Source organism: Pterocles gutturalis, unplaced genomic scaffold (assembly GCF_000699245.1).
Source record: "Pterocles gutturalis isolate BGI_N339 unplaced genomic scaffold, ASM69924v1 scaffold23079, whole genome shotgun sequence".
Lineage (NCBI taxonomy): Eukaryota > Metazoa > Chordata > Aves > Pterocliformes > Pteroclidae > Pterocles > Pterocles gutturalis.
In genome coordinates this window covers 21163-43265 of record NW_010131304.1, presented here as the reverse complement: position 1 = coordinate 43265, position 22103 = coordinate 21163, and the positions used below count along the sequence as shown (strand labels likewise).

The 22103-nt window shown below is 43.3% G+C and overlaps 1 protein-coding gene across 2 annotated transcripts in view; it reads right to left on the bottom strand.

Moving 5' to 3' along the window:
• The window catches only part of PKP4 (plakophilin 4), a 43943-nt gene extending 22430 nt beyond the window's left edge, over positions 1-21513 (bottom strand). For both annotated transcript variants that reach the window (XM_010080579.1, XM_010080578.1), the window contains exons 1-3: positions 21385-21513; positions 10927-11039; positions 2570-2604 (exon numbers count right to left, since the gene is read on the bottom strand). In XM_010080579.1, the coding sequence (XP_010078881.1) occupies positions 2570-2604; positions 10927-11039; positions 21385-21513 (277 nt within the window). The remainder of the gene's footprint in view (positions 1-2569; positions 2605-10926; positions 11040-21384) is intronic.
• Positions 21514-22103: the final 590 nt, after the last annotated feature.

The window sequence follows — 22103 nt, the reverse complement described above, 5'->3', positions numbered from 1 at the left end:
ATCGATTTCAAACTGACAAATAATCAATTCTGGAAGAAACACGTAGGAAGAATAAAGTTCAATTGTGTGGCGCCGTACAGATGTTCCCGAGACAGAGGTCTGGACCAGAACCTCACTTCCATCACACATTTACCACCAAGCAAATGCTTGCACAATGCTGAAAAATAGATTGTTTAGGCTGTCCAGCAAAGGCAAGAATGCACAATAAAATGAATTGTTGTCTTTCCATCTCTCTCTGCTACTACAAATCATGGGAGAGTGGCCTGAATAAAATAACAGCCTTTTTATAAGTGGCTGCTGATCTCATATTCTATTTATACGCATCTACAAAACATCATCGTTTTATATTTGTTAAAAATTCTGTATAATTCTACTGACGCATAAAGCAATTACAGCTACGGTCACATCACATCATCTGCTGATGTTTTGTGATATAAAATACTATCTGCAGTCAGGAAAAAAGGTGATTTAAGGGACTGTTTTCCTTCATCTTTAGCTTCAGTGTTTTTCAGATCACAGTTGGTAAAGCACCATCTGATGATGATTCTTTAAAACAAAGCTCAAGAGTGAATCTGTAAGTAAGTAAAACCTACAATCACGCTATAATCACAGCATAAATGGAAACATTAAATGAACTGCAGATCAGAAAACTCTAAGCAAAAAAAAAAAAAAAAAGAAGTATTTTTGTCACACATGCCCACTTCTGAGCAATTACTCCAGAAAAGTCTTCCTTTAGATATATAGAGATGTGAAAAATATACATCTAGATTTATAGCAATGCATAGAGTATGTATTCAAACAGAAACACTTTTTTTTTTTTTTTGCCACATGTTAAGTGACTTCTTAGGAGGGATGTGCCGAGGAGATTTCTAAAGAAAAGAAACACACAAATAGGAAGAAAGAAATAAAGGATAAAATAAAAACACAAGCTGGACAGATGAGAGAAAGAGAGAAACTAATAGAAAGTCAAGGAGAAAGGCAAAAAAAAAAAAAAATAGACAAAGTTACAGGAGAAAAGTGAGGAGGAAATACAGAAATGGAATGCAATGGGATGAGATAAATGAGTAAAACAACGACCGAGACCTGCCAGAGGGTATCTTTACCAGTTGTGAACTGTCACTGGAACATTACAGAACCATGGGAAATAATGTGATAATAAAAAACCCACTAAAATAATTTTCACATTCAAAGAATAAGAAAAAACTAATTTATCAATTACTTCAAAAAACAAATTTGACTTTTGTTCAAAAACACTGCTAGAAGACTACCCGGAAAGCACTACCATGAGTAGCACAATTTAAATGCCAAGACAAGTAGGCTGCTGAGAATATCAGATTTAAAAGAAAGGAAGACAACCAGTATGTGCCTAACCTCAGCTGAGGTGACACCGTGATGGCAACTGAAGCCATGTAAATGGAATTATGCACAGTTTAAGAGCTTAGTCTCTAAGTAAAACAAAATAAAAGAAGGGGAAGGGAAAGTTTGAGAGACTTATTTACCTAAAACAGGCACAATATGATAATTATAGGCATGCTTCAGTGAACAAGCAGCTAGCCACGATGTGTTCCTCTCTGCACAGCAGAAGCTGGATAGCTCTTAGAACTGCCCATGTCCTTATATAAAGATGCGACACTAACATCGAGCAGAACTTGGTTCATAAAACTTTTAACAAGCTGTCTAAAATTCTAATTGCATCTTGATTCCATTAGACCAGTTTTGGTTAACAGGGCGTTCTGTCAATAACACGCAATTGAATTAAAGAAACACGCCCCAGCGCGAGCAGCAGCTCGCAGGGAGCGCAGGTCCCGTTCCCGACCCGGCCGTTCTGCACATAAACCTCATCACTCTGAAGAGACGGCAGCTGCTCAGAAGATTGACTCTTCAACATGAAATATTTTTACTGATGCAAAACCCCTAACTAGTTAAATGCTCTGATCTGTGAAGGACGGATTGGATTATTTCAACAGACAACTGAATGTCACTTTTGATACCCAGTCCTGCCCATTCCCCCTCATACACTCAAGAGCAGATGTAGGAGTATGACAAGACAAATGTTTCTTGTTTTGGAAAGAATGTTCAAGCTATCCTCAGATACAAAAAAAAAAAAAAAAAAAAAAAAAAAAGTGCTCTCAGAAAAACCTTTGCTTATTGGAGATTTCCTCAGTGAAGTAATAATATTTGTAAAACGAAAATCAGTTTTCAAGCTGAAAATATAGAGCATTTTTCCATGATCCCTACCGGCCCAGGGGAAGACTCAAAAGTATTTTTGAATTAATTTCAAAGGAGACCCAATACACAAGACTTTTGTTACGGTTACATCTCACACGAAAACTCAAAGGCAAAAAAAGGCACAAGCAATGTCCCTGCAACTACCTCTGAGCCAAAACAGCCTCTGACAGTAACGGGAACACACAGGTCTCTTCAGGCGTGAGAAAGAGGGTACTGAAGTTGTACTTTAGAGAGACACAGCATTGCTGCTAACGTTCAGTTCACTTCAAAACAAGCAATGACTGACAAGAAAATACAGGTTTCTGGGCTTAAAGCAGAATGTACACATAAAAGATAATACCTGATGATCTCCAAGGAAATGACTTCTCAGTAGAGCTGCAGAAAGAAAAAAAAAAAATATATCACAGAAATTAACCACATTTGGCTTTCTTTTTAATTTTTTTTTTAACCAAAGCACACAAAATTGTACAAAAACCTCCCAGGAGATAAAACCTTCAATAGCCCATGTAAATAACACTGCAGCACTTTGTATCTGACAGCTAAACTGCCTGTTATTGATTTTAATTTTCTATTATCAGTGAGAATTCCCTGTGACTTACCATACGGAAATTAGCCAGCAGCGTCACCCATCTGCAACAGGACAGGTAGGAGCATGACTTACGGCACGTGCTTCTTATCTAAGGTGCAATGACACCAGCGCTCGCAGCCGTGCGTGTGGGATCCACAGCAAGCAAACCACTTCAGAGAGAGCTGCTCACTGTAGGGTCTAGCACGGGAAGTCTGGGAGTCCCCATTCCAGAACATTTTGCTTCTACGTGTAACGCAGTTTGCAAAAACAACAGAAACAGACCTACAATTTGTACTGTTACTTCATTTTCCAGAGAGAATTCTTATCTTTTGCACATGATGCTAAGTGAGCCCGTTTGACGCACCAAAACACCTCGAGGTGTGAACAGGTGACACGCGGGCTATCCTTTCCCTCCGCCTGCCTTCCCCAAAACCCCGCTACCGTGGCCGTGTGAGTGCAAAGTCGGGCGGGTTAGGTGAAGCTGCCCGTGGCGGTGCAGGTGCAGCTGAGGTTTCAGCACGCCCAGGCCCTGCAGGACAGACCCTGCTGCAGCGTTTCAGGACAGCGGGCCAATGCCCCCGGCCACCAGGAGGTGATGAACGGCTACAGATGGGTGTTGCTTAAGCTGTTACAACTTTCCCGCAGAAGAACGGACTCAGTGAAGATGGTACATGAGCTGGGGAGCTCTGTGAAAACACAGAAGTATCTAGAGACACCTGGAACGGAGCAGCAAAAGAAACGTACAGCCACCACCTGGCTCCTCCAGAGCAGCCAGCAGTGCCCAGACCACCAAACCTCAATTTCTGCACAGCCTTGGGCTAAAGGTCATGCAATTTAAATAAAAAGTTAAAAATATTTCTCATTTCTAGTGCAGTACCATTGAATCTAACTAGAGCATTAAGTCCAGAACGTTTCTGTGCATAGTTTGGGGATTGCTGCTACATGCCAATGTAAATTTTGTGTGACTGTAACGGCTTTTTGCTTGCAACCTGAACCTTACAACCATTCTGATGCAAATTTTAAAAATATTCCTCTTGTTAAAAATTCATGAGAACATTTGTACCAAAACTGGTATTGAATTCAGGAGAATTTGTATAAAAGTGAATTAATTTTAATTACTGAAAGCTGACTTCTGAATGTTAATCTACACGACTTCTAGAGTATGTTCTTTACCCGTCACCATGTACACCTGGATATAACAGGTTCTTCACTCAACTACCGTTAGCCTGTTCCTTAGTACTCTGCTCCACTAAAATTATGAAATATGAAGACTACTTGACAGATAACTCCGAACACTGGCCCCAGAATTCTCATACTACCTGAACATCAAGTTTACACTCTTCACCTCTTGCTTTATTCCTCAAACTTTCTCGAAATTCAATTGTTTACAAGGAGATGACCTCATTCTGTGGTGCTAGCAAAGGTAACAAGTGCTAAGCATACCGAAACGCTTTACTGTCCCATACACAAGATTATAAAAAACCCCAAACATCTCTCTACTCGACATACCTGGCTAGTTGAACCTTCTTTACCTGTACAGGACTTATGAATGATAGAGGCTGCTCTGCCTGCGGGGCATAAGTACAAAGCTACTTCATGAACAACTGAACTGGTTAAGGAATTAACTTCATTCTTAGTATTTTTGTTTTGAGCAACCTGGGCTGGTGGGAGGTGTCCCTGCCCATGGCAGGGGGTTGGAACTCAACGATCTCCAGGTTCCCTTCCAACCCAAACCCTTCTGTGACTCTGTGATCCACCACCTACTGACACCATCATCTAATTGTGTCACCTTACAAATGAAATGTTTGAAGTCACCAGGTCTTTCAGCTGTGATAAATACGTCTAACATGTTTTATTATACTTAGCTAGCATTCCATAAGATGAAATGTATTTCTGATTTAAACAGCACCACTTGAGAGAAAACTTGTTATTTCCATTGTCTGTCTTTAATATATCACTGCTGTCATCAAAAAAAAGGCAACAGTGGAAAAAATAAGTATTATTTATTGAATATTTCTAAAATGGTGAAAAGCAGTAAAAAGCTAAATATATAATCCTGTTGGAAATGTATGTACGTCACACATATTTCTTTAGTATTTTAGTTTCCTGCTTGGCCAAGCTTTCATCACTGGAATACATCTGCTCTGCCAGGCATGCAGCAGCAAATGGTTTATTCACAGGGATTTGTGCTCCCTGCTCAGGCAGAGCTGCCACCCGAAACTTCAGTGCCTGTTAAGACTGAATGTATTGTTTTACTTGTCCTTGATCTTCCATTTTTAATATCTACATCAGGAACGTGTTTACAGTTCTACGCAGGATGAAGGCTTAAAGGTTTGTACAACTGTAAATCCTTGGTACGGGGGATTTTTCCAATAAACGGCATTTATTAAACTCCATGAACTTGTAATACAAGCAACCAGCAACCATCAAAATCAGTATAATGAGATTTCATCTTTTTGCTTTTCTCGTTGATATAGGTTAGCAGAAGTTTTCACAAATATTTTAACTAAATAAGGTAATTTTCAGCTTTTTCTGATAGCTACCTCCTTGTTTTCACTAACACGCCTGTACCCACGCTGCTGGATGCTGTGCAAAGCACCAGAGCTACCTGACGTCCGTGTACAAAACCCAAACAGCTCTGCCCCCAGCAGCAAGCGCTCCCAGACTCGCCAGCTGCTTCCCGCTGACACGGGCAGGCAGCAGGGCTCCGGGTATGGATTCAGAAGCCTGCATCTGGCATCCTACCCCCAAACATGGTCACTCGTACTGCAGGATGCTCTTGCCGTTTCAATCCCGGTGCCGAGGAGCGATGGGGACTCCCAGGTTCCCCGGCAGGCACGGGACAGCCGGGCATGGCCAGCACCAGCCCTAAGGCATCCGGATGCTGCTGCCGCCCTACACCTGGTGCTGCCCAACCCTGCGCACAGCGGCACTGTGACACCAGTGACAGCACACTGCCCGTGGCCCACGCCTTCCTACCGGCACCACTAAATCCTAACCCAGCGTGCAGGTTTCTGGCATGCTGGACTCTCTCCAGAAGGAATTAACAGCCCTTAAGTGTTACTGTGGCTAAACGATGCGCCGCAGGAACCACCACGACTCTCGCTGCCCGGTCAGCCCTCCACGCGTTGTCGGGGGTGGCAGGTGAACATGTCCCACCTGATCCGTCACAACTGTCCCCAGGTCATCTGGCACAAGTACCCGTACGAGCACTCCCTGTAATTCAACTGACGCACAGTCACTGGCTGCATCCCGCTCTGGCGTGTGCGGGGGGTGTGCACTCACCGTAGAAATTACAATCCTGGTTTGTAGCCCCATCTACTATTGGGCAAGACAGTAAGTGTTTACACATGCAGCTGAAGTCAATATTAAATCGTCACTCTCCAATTTATCACTAGAGCAACTTACCAGTAAGCCACATTTTTCATATCTGAACATAGCAAATTGCATAAAACCCCCCAAATTCCTCAGCCCTAGTGGCATTCAAAAGCTTTGATGGAATTTCAGAAAGGCTTACGGTCTGGGTATGGAGAAAACAATAGGAATACTGGAGCTACAACAAGACAAGTTTCGTTCATTTTTGATGCAGACATGCAAAAAGCAAGCTTTCTGAAGTTTCTGCGGACTCAAGTCAAATGGCAGCACACCCGGTAACTGTGAACTGCAGTTGGTGCTGCCCCGAGTGCCCCCCTGAAGTGCCAAAGCAAGGACGCGGCAGTCAGCACCAGAGCCTGGGATGATGGCTTCTCCATGCCAAGGGAAGGGCTGGTGATCCCCCGCTCGCTAAGCTGAGCCTCCTACACAGCCTCACTAACCGACCGACTGACTGGAAACACAGCACCTCCTCATGTCCTGGCAGTCAGAGCAGGGGACCCCACAATGCTTCCTGGAGTCATTTGGTAAAACTACAACCTGGAAAACACACAACACATATCGCACACTCATCAAAGGCTGCACATCCACCTAAACCACCAACGAATCTACCCATAAGCATGACTCGCGCTGCATTTACATTCTCAAGACGTCCTGAAACCTGAACTAAGCAAGTAAGAAACTGCACAAACCCCTCAGTGGAAACCTGTGTCTAGCACATCGGTACAGCCGAAAAGCAAACCCGAACCAGGGTATGAAGAAAACGTGAAAAAAATCCTGAAAATTTGCTGATGACACATAGACCAATGGTTCCGTTCTTGGTTTTTTTTTTTCTTTTTCCTTTTTTTATTCCCTACTAAAGAATTAGCAGAAATAAAAGATAAGTTCATTTGCTGAGACAATTCTAAAGAATGGCATCTCAAAGTTCAGTCAAATAGCAAAGACAGAGGAAGAGACACTCAATGAAACTGGATTAAAAAGCAGAACAAACCTAACAGTCCATTTTCAAGTTCTGAAATTAAGTTCACAAGACATCACTACAGCCTAAAGCATAACAAAATAAAAACCGAATCTTTTCATGCAATGATTTGTAACGTAGGGAATAGACACTCTACAGCTAGATTAGAGAGGATTTATAGTACACTAGGTGAGAACTCTAATGCCTAAAGCAATCACAGCACGGACCAGTTTCTAGCCAGAGGACATTCCTTCATTCTGCAGCAGAGACGGGAACTTCCTCCCAACGCTCAGCACCAGCAGCTGTCAGGGGACCTGACGATGGTTATTTATCTAACACGGCAAGTAGTTCCTAGCTAGCTACCAATGATGGAATTAATCACCATTTCTTCTAAACTGTTTGGATTAATGGGCTATTAGTATCTGTGCCCAAAATATTCTGCCAACAGTTCTATGGTGATCCAGGAGATCTTGATTTAAAATTATTCCTTGCTTAGCTAAATTCTATCAAATACATTTTAGCCCCATTTTTATTGTGTGCTGAAGCTCTGCAAAGAAAATTAACTCTGTCTTTTCTTATTTACTTTTAAATTTAATGTACCCCTTTCATTGATTTGTTTTCACATTTCAGTAAGAGTGGTATTAGTGTAAACAAATAAATAGTTTCATTTACTGCAATACCTCCCCCTCTCCCTGCCCCAAAAGCCCATACTGATTTTAAAGGTAATTTTTATGGAGCTTATAATTTGCCACAAAAGGTTAGTGATACGATATATTGCAATACATGCAAGCAGTTTCAAATACACCTTTTTGGAAACACTGAAACATTTGGTTATGTCATATGAACAAAATTAAACTAGTTTCTATAGGGATAATTACAGCCCGAGCACCTCCCTGTGAACCGCCTTGTCAGGATAAACTTGCTGCCACACGTCGAGGAATGCCCTGAGCGCGGGGGCGGCGCACGGCTCGGACGCGTCTCGCACGTTCCTGCTCCTCCAGTGGAACACACGTCACGCAGCTCAGCACAACGGCGTGCTGGCTTCCAAGCAAAACTACGTGCTCTATTTACACTCTTCATGAGCATTCCCCCATTTTAGGGGCAAACAAAACGTGTGTCTGTGAAATGCAATCGATGTTCATCTTGCAGAGTGCCTGCAGCTTCCACCACAGAGAGCAACATCTCACCCAACCCTTCGGAGTGTCTCCTGCTGCTATGGAGAGCGCACGTTGTGTTTCCGTTGGCATTGGGAACGGAAGATTATCTGCTACGTAAAGCAGAGAAAATAAGCCAACCTGGCAGCTTTGAAATACATTTGATTTTAGAAAACTCAGAAGCCCTCAGGTAGGCACACAGTTACCCAAACTGACTGTTCAGCACCTGAAGGGTTAACTTTTTTTGATTACTTACTGCACTGCCAAAAGGGCTGGTTCTGATGCCCTCTGTGCTGTTTATGTACTTTTCCTTTGTTCCAGTGCTTGTGACGAGCTGCTGTTACGAGTGCAGTATTCCACAGTGAAATTACTGAGAGCGAGCCCTTCAGTTCCCCGCGCCCCTCCTCTTCCACGCGTGGCACACAGCCCATAACTCACAACAAGAGTCATCAGCCAGAGGCCGGGCAGGCACGGCGTTTTACAGAGCGAGCGTGACTCCCGACCCTTGCCACACGCGGCTACCTGCCCACCGGCACCCCACAGCCCAGAGCCCCATCAGCACCCTGCAGAGGGAACGCCGGCCACGTGCAGGCTGGAGAGCCAGTGGCTGCTTCGCAGAAACCTGCGCGTGTCACAGCACGAACCGACAGCACCAAGATACACTGAAACCTCAGGTTGCTTCTCCCGGCTTATCTCCTCCCATCCTGCAGTGTGTGACGTGGTGAGAACGTTTGATACCTGCAGGTAGCGCTAACCACGAGTCATCTCGGTGTCTCCAGAGGTTTGAAAGTGAATGCCATGAGAGATCTTAGAAGGGCTGAGTGCAGTACATCTTTATAAAAATAATTATGAGAAGAAATAATTTTAACAGGCAGGTACCCCAGAGGTACACAAAAAGAAGCCGTATGGGAATGCAGGCTTGCAGCGGATCTGCCACATCCTTCTCCACCCACTGCAGGGCAACTGCTGAGAACTGCAGATGACTCCTGTTCTCCTCTGTCGTGCTCCTCATGCTCCTCTAAGAGAGCAGAACAGCCAACCACTCCTGCGCGTGGCACTCACAATCAGTTGTCACCCAAGTCCCTTCTGTTTGTCTCGCTTTGCTCGTGTGCACAAAGCCGCTCCTGCGTGTCCCACGGAAGGAACCCAGCTCCTGAAACCAGAGCCTCGGGCACGCTCCAGCCGGTGACAGTCCGACGGCTGGTGCTGTCTGCAGGGGGATGTATGCAGGGACACACCGCACAGCCTGCACGCCACACCGCGCTCACGGCCCCGAGGACAGGCTGAGCAGCTGCATGCCGCAAGGGGAGGGTGCTGCAGGGCAGCGATGCTCCGTTCCCCACTCCCCCCCCAGCCGCCACCGCTCCCCTTGGGCTGGCACAGTGCACGGCTGCGATGACATGACCGGCACAGAACAGCCGTCAGCCCAGGCTGCAGCCGCCAGCGCAGGCACACCGCTGGCACAAGCTGCCGCAAAAGCACCTGTGACCCCACGTCAGCGTCTATTCCGCACAGCAGCACCACCTCCAGCCTGCAGGAACCCCGGATAGCAGCGGGAAACCAGAGACACTGCTACAGGCACTGAGGTCAGCAAAACCCTCGGCTGGACCTCTGAAACCAAACGCTCCCGGACGCTTTAACCACCTTAAAGGAGATGAAAGCACTGCCTTGGAAATAAAAAGCATTGCTGATTTCCTCGGGGCAGAAAACTTGAAAAAAGGAAAAGAATAAAAATATGTAGGCATCTTATGCTTTAGTTTTGCTTGCTTTTTCAGTTTTTTGTCATTGTTTTGGTTTTGTTTCAAAGTAAGAGTCTGCCAGACAATTCTTGTCTCTGCCTAGGAACACCATCACCTGGCTCTCCGAACGCTCAGCTCCCCGTGCTGCCGGGAGCAGGCTGCTCGCTGCCCGTGACCCATCTCTCAGCACCGCGATCTGTTTCCAAGCCTTCTCCCCATGCCCTCTTGGTGTTTATTTAACTTCTTGGCAGCCTTAGCAACACATTTACATCGCCTGGTTTGGGGACACGCAAGCACGTTTTCATGGCCATACATTTGCTGCTCTATTTGTGTCTGCGTTGACGCTGCCCTGAGAGATTGTTTTACCTCGGTTCTTCCAACAGCTCTCGTAACTACACCGGTACCAACTGGTTATGAAGAAACAAAAGCATCTAATTCAAATGCAGCTTTTCACAAATCTCTTACAAAGGGATATCGACAATAAGAAAGAAAAAATATAGAAACAAACAGTATATAAGGTAAGAAAATAATGTCCAGCCCACACTCTCTGTGTACATGCCACCATGAAGTTTGCTGTAACCCCAAATGCAGGTATAAACGTTCCGTAAGAGAACACGCTGTTATCAAGGCTTTCAGATTCAAGAGTTGCCAATTATTCGATGTGCTTGAGATGAATGAGTGCAAACACATTTAAAGTTAAAAAGTTTTCTAAGGAATTTAAAAAAAAATCAGATTAGTCTTTAAACTGCCTTATAACTCGTTACAGCAAATCTGCATTCTTTAATACTTCAGATATTAATGGCAGGTGAACAGCTGTCGGTGAAAATATGTATGTAGGATATAAGCACCACTAAAAAGCCCTTTAATTTATGGGTCATATGAAAGGAAAGTCATGGGGACTTGTACCTTGTGCTGGCGATACTTGGTGATTCTGCTCCAAGCCTACATCTTTCTAGCTGATTAGCCACAATTTGCCTTTCCACTTCCAGTTCTCTGGTAAGTCTTTGAAATTGAAGCTCCTGAAATTTCAAAATAAAAAGAAAAGCATTCTTGATGTTAAAAAATGGGTCTGGATTAATTCTGAAACAATCACTGTTTCATCACAACCAAGTTTTTTGACTCTTCCTGAGCGGAATAAACTATTAGCAGATTAAAGTGGGATTTAATGGTTCTTTAAATGAGTGGTTCATGCAAATATTGATTTATCACCTGTTACAAAAGGAAAAACATGTTTAAGCATTTGTGGATTTTATTCCTTCTGCAATTAAAATTTTTGTGTATCCTTATGTTACCACAATCTAACAAAAGCAGTGCCTATAAGGTCAGTCATCAATTCCATCCCTAACCAAAGCATGCTGGAAAACGTTGCACCCTAACCTTTCCCATCGCAAAACTTCAAATCCAAAGCTACCCTATGTTCTGACTTCTGTATTGAAAAACTTAAAATTTATCATCTGAAGCTGGCTGAGGGCGAGATGTGCCATTTCATGTTTCCTGATTTCAGCTTTCATCCTGTTTCTTGGTGAAAGGTACCCAGCCTCAGCCTTTGTAAAAGGCTTTTGGAACATAACGCTCAGAGCACGGCACGGGAAACACCAGTGCTGCACGGAATGTTTGTGCCTTATTAAAATCTGGAAACACTTTCTATAAAGATGATACTCCGAAATCTATACTATGTCATCAAGGGATATTAGTGAAGTTTTCATCCTAAATTAGCTTTTGTTAACGATAGAAAAGGATTCTGTTGAGCAACTGTATTATTTTTCAAACTCTACATCCCCTGAAGTTTAAGTGAACTGCTCAATACTATTTAAAAAGAGATGAACACCAATATTTGGTAATCTGATGAAGCAAGTCTTGCACAGAAGTCAAAGACAGCACAGAAGCATTCCTTTAAAGTACAAATTACTGATAAGGGGTTTTTTCTGAACGTGAATGACGTAACTGTATCATATAGCAGTTGCACGCCGTGTCAATCTGAGTGTCGCCTTCACCCACAGATTACAGTTAATGCAAACTATCCCTTCACACCTTGCATTACATGGAACGCGGCTTAAATACTTTAATCCCACTAACGGCCCCCAAGAGGACTCTGCTGCTCCAGCCGGTGCAGCTCTCGGTGCAGCGTGGCTCGGTCATGCACCCTGCGGCTTCCAGCAGCCCGCAGGCACCTCTCCGGAGGGCTTCAGGGCAGCGCAGGAGAGAGGTCAGGGAACAGGGTGCTGAAAAGCTACACTAAAACCCAGATTTACCTCGCACAACCAGGGATAAAGCTTTTTCTACCAACATCACTATGAGATTACCTCCAAAACCTCCCAACAGAAGGCTAACTAGCATCGACTGCATTAGGAAGGCAGCTGAGGGCCAAGTGAAACGGCAACTTCTGTACCACTGAAACTACACTGTGTATTAGATGACAAAAAAAAACCAAAACCCAAACCCAAAAAGCCCCCTACTTTCTGAAAGTATGATTGGAGCCCCATACCACAAGCTGGCCTGTTCGAGATGCCCCACACGAGCTCCTTCCCTCCCGAAGGTATCAGCACGGCAGGCACTGTCCAACACTGCCCAGAGCTCACGAACCGAACCGCACAGACGTGCCCCAGAACGCCAGTTACTGGCCAGAAAAACAGATTGCCTCCATGACACGGAAACCAGCCCCTGCAGCCCCGGCACACAAGCACCCACAGAAGAGGCTGCATCTTCCTGCTGCTGCTCCCCCACGAGCAGTTCAGCAGAGCAGATACTCTGCACGCTGGGGGAGCAGCGGGAGAGAACCTGCTCCTGGCCACCGCCTCCATCCCAGGACACAGACCCATCCGAGAGCTGGTTCACCGCCGCTCAGCGACATGCTCGTGGAGAATGCTGTCCTTTTCAAAACACATTCAGATGCTGAAGCTCTGTACGTTTTACAGCAAGTGTCAGCAAGACAAGCTTTTTCCCAAGTGAACCATGGTGTACTATATAGCATGGAACAAACAGAAACCTCTAAAATAAACAGCACTGCACCGCTTGGTTGCAGAAGCAATATAAAACATTCACCCTGTGTTTACAGCTGTTTCCTGTTCTTTACTTCTAAATCAATATTGAAATAGCAATGTCACTGATACCAACTGCGACTCTGAACACGACTCAAGCTGCCTATAGTTATTTACTGATCTTTTAATTAGATTAATAAAATAAAACATATGCTTGCCATTATTGTCTTCCATTCAATTACTCTCTATTAATTTGCCTTTTCATTTCAGGCAGAAGCATTAATGAAAATAACATTATTCTAGAAAACATACTGTTAATACATGCTATGAATACACATCCACCCGAGCTCTCTCCTCCCTTTGCCACCTTTTCCTGCACTAGCACAGTCCTTCACACCGGCTCACGCGTATTTCTGCAGAAGGCATTTTGTAAGGCAAATGTTATCACCAGGCAACTTTTGCCATTTTGAGTTCCAGAAAGAAAAAATTACAGTAAATTACCAAATCCTACAAAAAGGTCGATGTTGTCACATAAAGTGAAATCAATTAAAAAGGAGGATGTGACAAAGGACCAGGACAAAGCTCCAGTTCCAAGAGTTACACTGGCAAAGATCAGATACACAACAGGGAACCTGGGCTTCTCAACCACGCTTGCATCCACATGATCACAACTTTTTAAATTAATTTGTCACACACTTCTGTCCTAAAGGTGTTTAGGAGACGGACCAGTTAACCGGGATAATCAGAAAAATCAGTAATGATTTACATTTTACGAGTGTAAAACAACTGCAGGGTTAAAAGACAAAAAAAGCCCTACTGAAACTAAATGAATGACCAATTCAAGACAGATCTTCTCTAAAATGCTACAAAAGTGTGGCAGCTACAGAAAATACGCCTTTTTTTTGCAGCACAGAAAAGGGTCAAGATAAAATACAGAAACTGGAACACAGACCATGTTTCTCACCTTTCACAGTGTAATTTCTTTATACACTATTAATGGGTACACAGCTTCCTTCCCACCCCTCTGGGAACTCCTCAGAGGATATTCAAATTCTTCATCTGGAAAATAAAGGTCCATCCGATTCCAATAATTGCCTCAGATTTTTGAGGATTTCAGGCAATTAAAAAAAATAGTATTAATGAGATTGTGACTCACAGAATGGTTTGGGTTGGTTCTGTCATTCTATGAAAGGCATGCAACTGATTTGCCATTTAAAATCATTCTGATGCTTAGGAAGATCTGATGTATTTTTGCAAGTGCAAGCAAAGCAGCAAAATAAGTTCAGCTCTCTTTTGTAGTCTGAGTAACGTTCTCATGTGTACAACCTGCAGTTCCAGTGAACTGGCCGAGTTTCCAGACTTTGTGAAACTGATTGCTGACTTGTGTGTGTCTCTTCTTACATTTGTTACCTACAGCTGTAGTTGGTATGTCTTAAATACCTGCATAAATACATACGAGGGATAATTTTAGAGGTACCATCTTCTTTGCAGCTGGAAAACCTCATGTTTTAAGCTTCTTTTTTTTTTTTTTTTTTTTTTTTTTTTTTTTTTTTAGCTAAAATAACCACATTATTATAGAAAACCAAGTCCTAATCAATTCTAAATGAGTGCACTGATCGCCTTCACGGGGGTATAGGCTCCCTTACAATATTTGCCATCACTCTGAATGGACACCCACCACCACGCTTACTTATCAGAGAGCACACAACTTATTGCAGGAATCTATTTGAATTTGTTTCTTCAGCCAGCTTCTCTGAAAGCGGCAGGAGACCACGCTCCTCGAACAGGATGCTCCCATACAATGCTGGCTGCTAGCATCAGCGAAGCTGCTGCCCCGGGCAAAAATCACAGTTAACTGATCTTTGTGGTACTGGCTTGTGACAAAACAACATGACAGGAGTCTAACAAAACAATTAATAAGCTTGTTTTCACGTGCAGCACATCTATGTGCCAAGAACACGGTGAAATTACAGGCGTCGGTTACAGGATACGTTTCCATGCTGCACCAGAAGGACCAGCCCCATCTCCCTGGACACACACGCCACAACGCCTTGGCCAGAGATACTGTTCTTCAGAATTATCCAATACACATCAATCCCATTCACCTGTTTAACAGTAACCACTCAATCACCTTCTGAAACTGCAGCCGTTGCGTTCACAAGCTGAGCTCCACGGCAAAGCCGCAGACGGTGTTTGTCCACACGCAGTGACCAGCACGCTGGGTTTAGCTGCAGCCACAGCGAGGGAACAGGGAGCACACACACGGCTCACCAAAGAGAAGAGACTGGCTTCGGGAAGGCAATCACTCAGACTGCGGGCAGACCAGCTTCCACGAGTGAAAACCAAAACCTATCGACTTTTAGAGCTGCGTGATTTCCTTTTGGAGGCTGCGGCTCCAAGAGGGACAAAGGTGACCAGCAGCAGCTCCTCTCGGCAAGCTCTGAGCGCCAAGGGACCATTCCTCTGGAGCGACGCGGAGATCTCACTCAAGAAGACACTTCAAGGTCTTCTCTGCCACAGGATACAGATGAGACAAGTTATCCCAGTCCTGAAAACAAAACACTCTCTCCATTTGACAGCTGAGTACTGCTGGCAGGCTTGGGGCTCCCTGGCAAGTGAAAAAAATTGGCAACACGCTGTGCTGGGATATTAACAGCAAACATTTGAAAACAAGCAAGTAATGGGCATGTAATTTGTATGGCTCAGCATGAAGATTGTCATTCTCCTGTTGCAGGCTCTGGACAATACAAGGAGGGTTGGAGGCAGTTCTGTGCTTTCTCTCTGCATCCCATTACGATTCCACGTTGCAGAGACCCAACGTTTTCATTTCTGTTAACAAGGAACCGTTATCGCTCAGTAACGTGGATGAGAATGAGCAGTCTACATCCACAATGTGGAAAAATAAAAATCACTTTCTTCCTGCCCTGTTGTGACTTGAAAACCTCTGGCAAAACACAGATAACTTAAAAATTGAAGCGAACAGTGGTCCAGCTGGCTAACTGAAGGTTTTCTGGTGACAGCTATGCCAGAGGCAGCAGCAATGGCACAAGCAGGGAAGACAACTCACAACTCTTTGAACGGCACAGCAGCCTCTTGGCTTCTACCAGCCCTCAGGGTTGCTGTGGCAAACGACAGGGGCGGGACGAGGTGTTGTTTCAAGTTGCAGTAACGCTGGGACATGCTAAGTTGCTTTGGTTGCCAAGTGTCATTGTCTTTGTGAAATATTAAGAAGGTAACTGCAAGCTGAACTGTGAGAAGTTTTTCTAACCATAACAATGTTGCCTGTTGAACAATTCAGTTGAGCACCTTCCGGTGGCTCGAGCTGGCAAGGTAAGAAAGCACAGCCTTCATGCGAGAGGAATACTTTCAGCGTGCGTTTACCATTCCTCATCCCCCACGCAGCGCAGAGCCACGCAGCCCCGCTGCCTACAGAGGTTCAAATGGTGCTCAAGAAAAGGCAATGACACTCTGGATATTTTCATGATACAAATGTGCAACAAAGAAGAGGACAGACAAAATGAAGTTCATTTATACCTTCCTCCCGTTAACCTCCTGCACTGATCTATGCGGAGCTCTGCAAGTTTCCACTTGCTGTAATCCAGGGCCAGATCAAGCCACTGACTACTCAAAGCCACGCTGAATACTGAATTTCTCCAACATGAATATCGCACTGCAGTGACCTAATAGTAAAGTACTCTACCAGAATCTACTGAGAAAAACCCTGTACCTTTAACTAACCAGATCAACCTTAACATTTTCCATAAAAATAAAGTTTACTCACGCACACAACTGCATTTGCATGCTTTCATTATCTCTGTATCTTCCAAAATAGAAGACAAAAGATAAAAAAATTGGACAGGGTAAAGAGAATCACAGATTAGAGGATGTGAAATGACACAGCTCCAATTACTGGCTGATCACACTCACTCTGCATTCAGCAGCAGCAGACCATTAAAGTCCTTAATACTTCCATGCCTGCGTTGTTCGCTAGTCTAGTACAGGAGTTTAGTGCTGCTCTAGCCCATGGGGGATCGAAATTCAATCCGTAGAAAGCTCACTCTTAGTTAGCAGCAAAAAGGAGGAATGCCACTTGAGGTATTCACTGGCGACGTCTGAGCAGCATCCTCTCTGGAAGGTGCTACAAAGCCAGGATTTTCACTTGGTGCCGAGGCAAAGTGTACTGCTCTGCCAGCTGGTGATCAGGGTCCAGCTGCTGCTGAGCAGACAGGCCAGGGATCTGAACACAAGAGTGTTCCAAAAGGCGTCAGTTCTCCAGCATATTTCAGGGGTGCCCACAGCTGCAGGCAAGCTCTTTTCCAGGGGAGTTTCTCCTCAGAAAACTAACTGTACGTGCTAGAAAGAAAAATTAATTTCTCGACCTCCCCATGAATAAAGCAGTCCACAGAATCCTGATTAAGGAAACGAGTTCGTTGTTTCATCTGAGACAGGAGCGGCATATGTTTTGTCCTAGGGTAAGAGCCTTGGGAAGTGGATTTCTCAGACCTGATTCACCAAATCTGGGAATCTCTGTAAACAGCAGAAACAGTGAACTTCAGACTTGTGGGATTAAATAGGGAATGACCTACGCAAATGAACACAATATTGAGAGAGCTGGAACAATAACCAGTTTCTTCCAGTCATTCAGAAAACGTTGACAAAGATTTTTCTTTCACTCACGCAAAGCTTGGAAGTCCCTGTAATAAAAAGTACTGCCTTAATTTCAGAACTGACACGTTTGTCCACCTAACTGATCACGAGACGCGTGCAAGTCAGCATTTCAAAGTGAGAGGGTTCAGCGTTTGTGCCTAATTACTGAACAGGCATGCAGTAAGGTTTTTTCACATATCTTGTTGAAACAACATGCCTACACAATCAGATTAACGAGTTCTTCATACAAAGAAATACATACCTGAATTACTAAAAAAATCTCCCAAACTTAATACCAAAACACTGTCAGTCTAGTAAAGATGTTTTTATACACGCAATAATAAATTCTTTGCTCTAAGCGGAACGCATTCTTTCCTCCATTTCCATCTGAAAAGCTTAGGTTCTTGCCTTCCCCCCACAAACCCTATTAAAAAAAAATCTCAAGAACTTCATAAAGAATTTTGTACTTAAACAATAAAGAAGGGAATAAAGCGCACACTTTTTAAGAACGATATGGTTCGATACAGCTGTACAAAAGGAAAAGGTTTTGCTGAAGTGCTGAACAAAGTGAACACTTCCAGGAAAACACTCAGGAAAACCCAAGAGGTTTATGATTATTCATCCAAAGGCATATCCAGTCCTTCTTACTCTATTGTCAACTATTTACAAAAGAAAATTTGTCCATCTTTAGGTGTCAAAACCAACTAGACCACAGAACAAACAAAACTGCCGCTGCTGCAAGCGCTTCTCTCTCAGCAAAGAAATGAAAACCTGCATCATCATGTTGCTTTCAAAAACTGGACCCATGGGTAGTTTTTTCCTGAGACCTTTTCTCTCAGCCCAGTCACTGGAAAGGAAAACTAACATGCTAAGCAGGAAATTCACAATTCCAACTGATCCCATTTAATCCCCTGGTTCAGCACCGATTCCCTCCCCATTCACAGTGGAGGCTTGCACGTGTAGAGGAGCAGTCATTCCACAAATCCCTGGGGAGACCCTGGCAACCAGCCGCCCCTCCGTCCCTGCCAAAAAAAGATACTGCTATGATGTTGCCCCTCCTATTTGTAACAACTTGTTATTTCAGTATGAAAATACTCAGTTTACTTTTAATGTGGATAAGAGACTCCCTACAGAACTCAACTACACTTTTATCCAAGCACTCCCCTGGATTCAGAAATACCGACACATACATTTTAATGTTTTACTTTTACTTACAACTTGTTTCAGGATTTCCTGGGATACTTCTACCCATTATAGCACAGAAACTTCATAACATTTTAGAAGTGAAATACATATTTTGGAAAAAGAACCATCTCCAAAACAAACCCACAGAAAACAATCCCCTCCCCAAACCAGAAAGACAAAACCAAAAAAACCACAACCCACCATCAAATCCACTGAAAGAAAAAAAGAAGAGGCCAAAACATGTTTCCGCTTTGTTACAGTCAGCCTCAGGATTTCCTTGAGTTCAAAACAGAATTCCTGCACTAGAGCTGCAACTCATAGCAGTGCGAGTCGGTCCCTCCCTTGATTTCCATCCAAAAGTACATCCACTAGTGTATCTGCAAACAGAATAACTCACCCTGGTGACAGAGCTATCCCCCCTGCGCCAGCCAAAGCCAGGGGTGGTGGTGGTGACAGTGTCACAATTTATACTAATTAGGGACGTGTTTTCATATTCAAACAAACCTTGAGCTTTGTCAGAAAAGCACAAAGCTGTAGTGATCCACATCTCTTCACAGATTAATAAGAACTTTTAAAATTAATCCAGTAGTAGAATCATAATGAAGGCTTTTCTGACTTGTGCTTCCATTGTAGTATTTCTGAAATAACAAAGTCGAGGTGCAGCAACTCTATTTTACACATGCTGCAAGACCAACTGCAAACGAAGAGAGACCCCGGTACGAAGGGAAGTTAAGCCATAACAAACATGGATAGTAGTTTCTCTTCAAGCTTAATAAAGTAAATAACTGCACTGGAAAATATTCTGTTCTGGGCTTTCTGCCATACAGGAAGGGTGTTGAATATGGCAGTGTCCGTAATTACTATCAACAGAAAAAGCACCAGAAAGCAACAGTCCAGCTCTTCATTCTTTCACGTTATCAAGAGCGCAGCACGACTCACACCTCTCTCCCCCTTGTATCCATTCTAATACAGATAGACATTTAGGCTGCAGTTCTGAAGTTTGTGTTTCACAAACTATTAAACACAATTTTAATTGTATTTTTTCCTTTCATCAGAATTGAGTTACTTAATAGTCCATATATTTAACCATCCTGTTAAATGGAGAGGGGAAGAGGTTTCAGCCTATTTAAAATAAAGAAACATTCCATTATCATTTTTTCCTCTGAGAACAAGAAAAAGATAAAAACATTTCTTGGACAGGAAAGGAGATGTTAACAAATGCCTTTTTACTGTGTACTTAGCGTGTATCAACCCACTACAGACCAGGCTGCCATAACCCTGTGTCCAGTTTAAGCGATCGCGATTGCACCAGCCCTGCACAGCAGCGACTCTGGACAGTAACCACAGCAATAAGGTCACTGCCTGCTGATCACTAGCAGTTACAGGGCTGACATTTACTGCAAGGCTGCTCATCAAATAAGCTACCATCATGAGAATGTTTGTGAACTGCAAAGTAAAATGGACCAACCTAAAACCACCACCCATGTACTTCAGGCAGATGAGTTCTAACGGATATTTGTGACGAGCTAAGGCAGCACAAGGCAAGCTGCTGTCTCAGACCATGAGCCACCGGTGACTCAAGATCACTGTAACTCACATTACTGTTATTACTCAGCTCTCCATAGCCTCCAGCATTAATATCCTTCGCATTAGAAGATTTAATATTAGTTTGAATATAACTAAGAGATTATTAGCATTGCTATTGTCATCTTAACGTGCTTTTGAAACGACTGATTTAGGCACGAAGATTCCAATTTCATCATCCTCTGGAAAATTTTCATGTAAGACTGAAGGTTCTATGGGTATGAAATCTGTTGATATCAAGACCATATAATCCAATTCACACTTCTTTTTTTAATATTAACATGGGACAAACATCAAGTGTTTGCATTCAGAGTTAATATCTTGAAGGGAGTACTGACTTAAAAGAAAAAAACAAAGCAAAACTAAAAAGTTTAGTCAGAATGTTTCTTTGTAAAAAATTTTTTCCCCTTGAATGACTTTTACAAATTAAGGCTGAACTTGATTTCAAACACAATTTGATTTTCCCTATAGAGGCTATCACTAGGATACATGGCCATGAATGTGTTGCAGGTTTAAAATACATCACTACCTTGGTGTTGGTAAGTGAAACTGAACTCATTTAACAAAACACAGGTCATCATACCAAAGCCTTTGTGTGCAGATTTGTGTAACACTGTACACAGCTTTTCAGAATGTACAGAAAGGACTGGTTCTCAGTGTCACATCAATCCTGGACTAGCTTTTCTTTTTTTTCTTTTTTAAACAATCAACCCACATTTCAAGTCTGATGTACAACAACAGTGCATACATTCCAAGGGAAACAGAATACCATCATGATGCTTCTGTTCAGTGCAAATAAGTGAACCCTTTATATCCAGCTCCTAACATTCTGACCTACAACAGACACTATACCAATGCTAGGCAAGACGTTGTAGGAACAATAAGGGTTTTTCCAGCAATGCAATAAAGGACAATGGTTAACTCCACAACACATAGGGAATTTCTGAATTGCTGAACACAAGGCACGTACCTGTTCCTTCACAGAAGCTAAAATGGTAGTGGCAGTGGCCTCTGGTTCCATGCCTGGGCCTGGGGAAGTTTCCTGTGTTGTCTGCGGCAGCCCTTCCTCCACCATTGGGGTCTGCTCAGGGGCTGGCATTTTGCCTGAAATAACAATATTTTAAAATAGTTTACATTTTGAACCAGGGATGTTTAAGAAAATTCGAGCTTTCAGCATTATATTTTTTTTTTCTAAAACCTTTCCAAACTTAACCACATTAGCAGAGAACTTGGTATTACTAGTATCAGTGTACGTTGCTACTACCGTGCTTCACATTGACAGACTGAAATCAGAATCACATACAGGACGTGAGAGCCAGGCAGAAGCAACCGAGCAGCACAAAATTTAAAGACTGTTTTAAAAATACTATTTTGTGGTAGCTACTAAAAGTAGCAAACTTCAAGATGCATGAAAAATACTAATGTTAAACAGCAAGCCCACCCAGGATCAGTGACAGTTTAGCACATACAGTTTTTAGCATGGAAGAGCGACATGCAGAGTGCTTTGCTGTTAGGAACAAACCATGGAAGAGACTAATTAGGGCAATAAAAAGTTAATGGGAACAATGCTTCTAGTGTTCTTTTTGCAAAAGAGGAAATTAAAGCGCTAAAGTTAAACCAATTGCCCTGGGCTATGGATAGTGTGGAAGGGACTGACAGGATTAGCATCGAGAACCCCAAGCTTCAGCA